The sequence below is a fragment of the Poecilia latipinna genome, unplaced genomic scaffold, assembly GCF_001443285.1.
Source record: "Poecilia latipinna isolate Pla-1442-1.1 unplaced genomic scaffold, P_latipinna-1.0 Scaffold2762, whole genome shotgun sequence".
NCBI classification, from domain to species: Eukaryota; Metazoa; Chordata; class Actinopteri; order Cyprinodontiformes; family Poeciliidae; genus Poecilia; species Poecilia latipinna.
The window spans coordinates 62,969-66,848 of NW_015115378.1; the positions used below are offsets into that span (position 1 = coordinate 62,969).

General features: G+C 36.5%; 1 protein-coding gene across 1 annotated transcript in view; it reads left to right on the forward strand.

Moving 5' to 3' along the window:
- c1ql3a (complement component 1, q subcomponent-like 3a) overlaps positions 1–2,447 on the forward strand; it is a 14,187-nt gene extending 11,740 nt beyond the window's left edge. Inside the window, exon 2 of the mRNA XM_015021333.1 lies at positions 112–2,447. Within this exon, the coding sequence (XP_014876819.1) occupies positions 112–291 (180 nt within the window). The 3' untranslated portion in view covers positions 292–2,447. The remainder of the gene's footprint in view (positions 1–111) is intronic.
- The last annotated feature ends 1,433 nt before the right edge of the window (positions 2,448–3,880 follow it).

The following is a 3,880-nucleotide window of genomic DNA, read 5'->3' on the forward strand; positions in this document are numbered from 1 at the left end:
AGAATTATTATATTCCATTTAATTCTATGGTTATGCATATGCTCAGGATAGGCCAATTATGATGATGAATACAAAACTCAGTTGTGTTTGTCTGTTTTCATATTCCTGCAGGTACGTGCCAGTGCCATAGCCCAGGATGCTGACCAAAATTATGACTATGCCAGTAACAGCGCCGTATTGCATCTGGAGCCAGGAGACGAGATCTACATCAAACTAGATGGAGGCAAAGCTCATGGAGGCAACAACAACAAGTACAGCACCTTCTCTGGATTTATCATTTATGTTGATTAGATGCTGGCTTTACACACAACAGTTGTCATAACGTTACTTTGCTGGTGAAACAGAAAATATAATTCTCTCTCTGTAAACTAAATCTTCTGAATTTTGAAGATAAATTGTTAAAACTCTTCATTTTAGTTGCTTTTGTGTTTTAAAAGATAGTTGTGTTGATGTAGAAAAAATCTGAAACATGCAGGGCAGAGAACACTGAAGTCCAGTACTGGAAAACACTGAGATAACATTACTGTCAGTCCTATGATTTGACATGCTTTTTAGCAAATATGTAAAAGAAATGAGTTGTAAACAATAATTCAAATTTAAATCAATTATTAAGATACAAAGTAAAATATATCACTGTCCCCTAAACAAGGTGTGTTACCAAAAAAACAATGTACATATTGTTTCAGCTGCTAGAATGTTTGTACAAAGTACAAGTTGAAAGAAATGCTGGTAGAACTTCACAATAATTTGACATGACATATCAATTAATGAGGAACTAATCATCAACTGTCTGATGTTTCTCAAATCAGATCTATTTTGTTGTCTTTTTCTTTATGCAAACTAAAAGAAATTTCTCTGTGATCTCTAAGTATAAACATATAAGTATGGGGAAAACATACAAATAATTAAAACAGTTAAGATGTCTAAGTGCAACAAGTGAGATAGATAATCTTAGCATTAAGTTCAGCTATTTAGAAAGATGTCTGGCGGTCTGATGAGGGCTTTGAGGAATATGATGAAACTCACAACGTTGTTCCTGCAGCCACTCTCAAACAGAGAGGAGGGGCACGCCTTAGCTCCCCTCACTGTCCTCTGCAGGACAGAGGAATGTCTGTGGTACTGCAGCTGCTGAATGACTTTGATGTTCAGTTTCTGTCAGGCTCTGCTGGTTGATTTAATCCCAGCATTGTTTTTTTTTTTTTTTTTAATTAGAACAGGTAATCAAAGGTCTTCACTCTGCTGAACTTTCTGCTAACACTCAATGACTCGATGCAGTTTACTGGGTTTCCATAGATAGATAGATAGATTGATAGATTGATTGATTGATTGATTGATTGATTGATTGAACTTACCTGCACTGACAGCTGGGAGAGGATGTACTTGACTTGGAATCTGTCAATAATTGCATTAACCCTCTTGAGACAATTGTTCTGTCACTATATAAATTAACTAAATTGGAATTAAATGAATTAACAACTCTATACTGAGGGTCGTGTGCTGAGGTCAAGACCTCCTGAAGTTTATGGTAATCTCCTATGCTGTCCAATGATTGACTTCCTTTTTGTCCATCATCATGTCTGAAATGATTCCTCCGACTGGAATATCATCAGCAAATTTTGTTATCAGGCTTTTCTCATCTGTGATTGCACAGGACTGTGTGGTCAGCAGTGGATCGAGTCCACACTCTTGAATGAATCTGATGCTAAGTGAGGTGGAGTTGGGGACACTCTAATCAATGTGTAGCATCTGTGGAGTCTCATTCATAAAGTTCAGAATCCACAGGCATGTGGCAGTGTTCAGAAAGACTAGGAGAACTCTCACAGAGTATTGTATTAAATGCTGAGATGAAATGACTATTCCAGATTCTGTAGTAGCTGTCTTTATTCTCCTAACGAGTCCGTACTTTGTATTAGGAGGCTGGGTGCTTCCTGCTTAGAGTTGTTTGGTTGGTACAGATGTATTAATGTAGAAAGACATAAGTTTTGCCTTTAGTTGGTAGAATGGCCAACTTTTTATAATAAGAAATTTTACCATCGGAGAACAGTGTTTAATTTCATCAGCAAAGACATCTGCAACTCTGTTCACCTGGAACAATGTTGTTGACTTCCACTGTATAGTTGCATTAAAGGGGCAGTATTATGTAAAATCGACTTTTTTGATGTTTACATGATGTTATAATGTTATTCCCTCATCAAAAACATACCAGGAATTTTACCTTGATTTTTCCATGCATGCTTGAGAAATTCTTGAACCATTCAGCTCTGTAAAACGCTTGGTGCCCCGAGGCGCAGCTCCTTCTCTTTTCACGGTGTTGAGGAGTTTCCAAGCTTCCGAGTTTCTGCCTCACAGAGAATCTGTGCCTCCTACACTCAACACCTGGTGGAACTGCACATCTGTTGATCTCATTGCAGGAACTACTTCTCAGTGCAACACTGGTGAAAACATTGTTAAAGGGTTAATAGAGGAGCCATGTAGTGATGACTTTCTGAAGGTGAAGTTTCAGAAAAAGCAGGAGTGTTTAAAGCGACAGAGGCCCAATTTCAAGGCTTTAATTACAAAATTAAATATCTTTAAGTCATATTTCATAGATATCACAGTTTTTTTAACAACTTAGTTAACATAATTAGTTGATTGTGCTATAAAAGGCCACTGTATGCATTGAAAATATATAATACTGCCCCTTTAAGGATTATGCCATGTAGCCTTGTTTAGAGAGGACTTTTGCAGAACTGTCTGTATTTTCCTCTCAGCAGATGAAGTTCCAGTTTGTTGCTGAGGAAGCAGAAGTGATGGTCTATCATAGCCTTTAGCTTGGCTCCTGTTTGAACCCTCCTTTTGCATTGGTTTTACTTTTGTGTTTTTTAATTGTTTTCTTAGACTATGTTCACACAGGCAAAAATCTGAAATTTGTTTTTTCCACATTTGAGAATTTCAGACTTTTTCATGAGCCCATGAACCCAGATACACACCTTCCAGTGTGTCTGGTGTTCATTTGGGTTGTTTAATCATGGTTTATGTCGGGATATGAGCAGGACTGACAAGGATAGACATAAAGTGAAAGTAAAATGCAGAAAACTAGATGGCAGAGAGGAAGATCACTGTCAGATGAATTTCTGTTGGCTGAGGAATGGTCAGGAGAACTCAGGTGGGGCTTTAACTTGTCCACAGTTCATGCAGCCCAATCAGCCAGATCAAGATTTTACTGTTCCTACCCAAATGTACTTTTTCAACCTGTACAGTAGCAGAAGTGTAATAAATAATACAGAGGTATCAGGACTACACAGGTCTAATATAACTGGAATTACTCCACCACCACCTAAATAGAGACAGCATCTGATGCAGATCTACGCTAAGCTGCTAAAGACTTGAAAATACATAATACACTGTGTGTGCTAAAAATACAGAAATAATTCATTGCACTTGAGTTTGAAAAACAATGATTACTGCACTAGAAACCATAAACATCCATTGAAGGCAAAAATGTGAGTATTCATGTTATTTACATTGTATAGACTTTAAGGCTAATACTAAGTTAATGTTAAGCCATTTTGTTGTTCATTGGTTAGTTATTAGCAAACACAATCCTGATGATAAATGTCTAATGACTTTTGTTAAGGACTGCTAAATAGATAATAATCAGGCAGCTGAAAGACTAAGTCCAGGTCATATTAACTTGCTGTTGAACCTTTACTTACTGATGAAATCCTGACTACAATTTGGATAAAAACTAGTTAAGAGTGATGACTCTTTTTTATAAGAGAACAAAAAGTATAAAAGTATACTGTATTTCTAAATCAGTTATAATTGGTTGCCTACTTTCTAATTGTAATGATCTCATTCATATTACTTTAAGTTTTAAAATATTTGAAAGTTGAAAAAT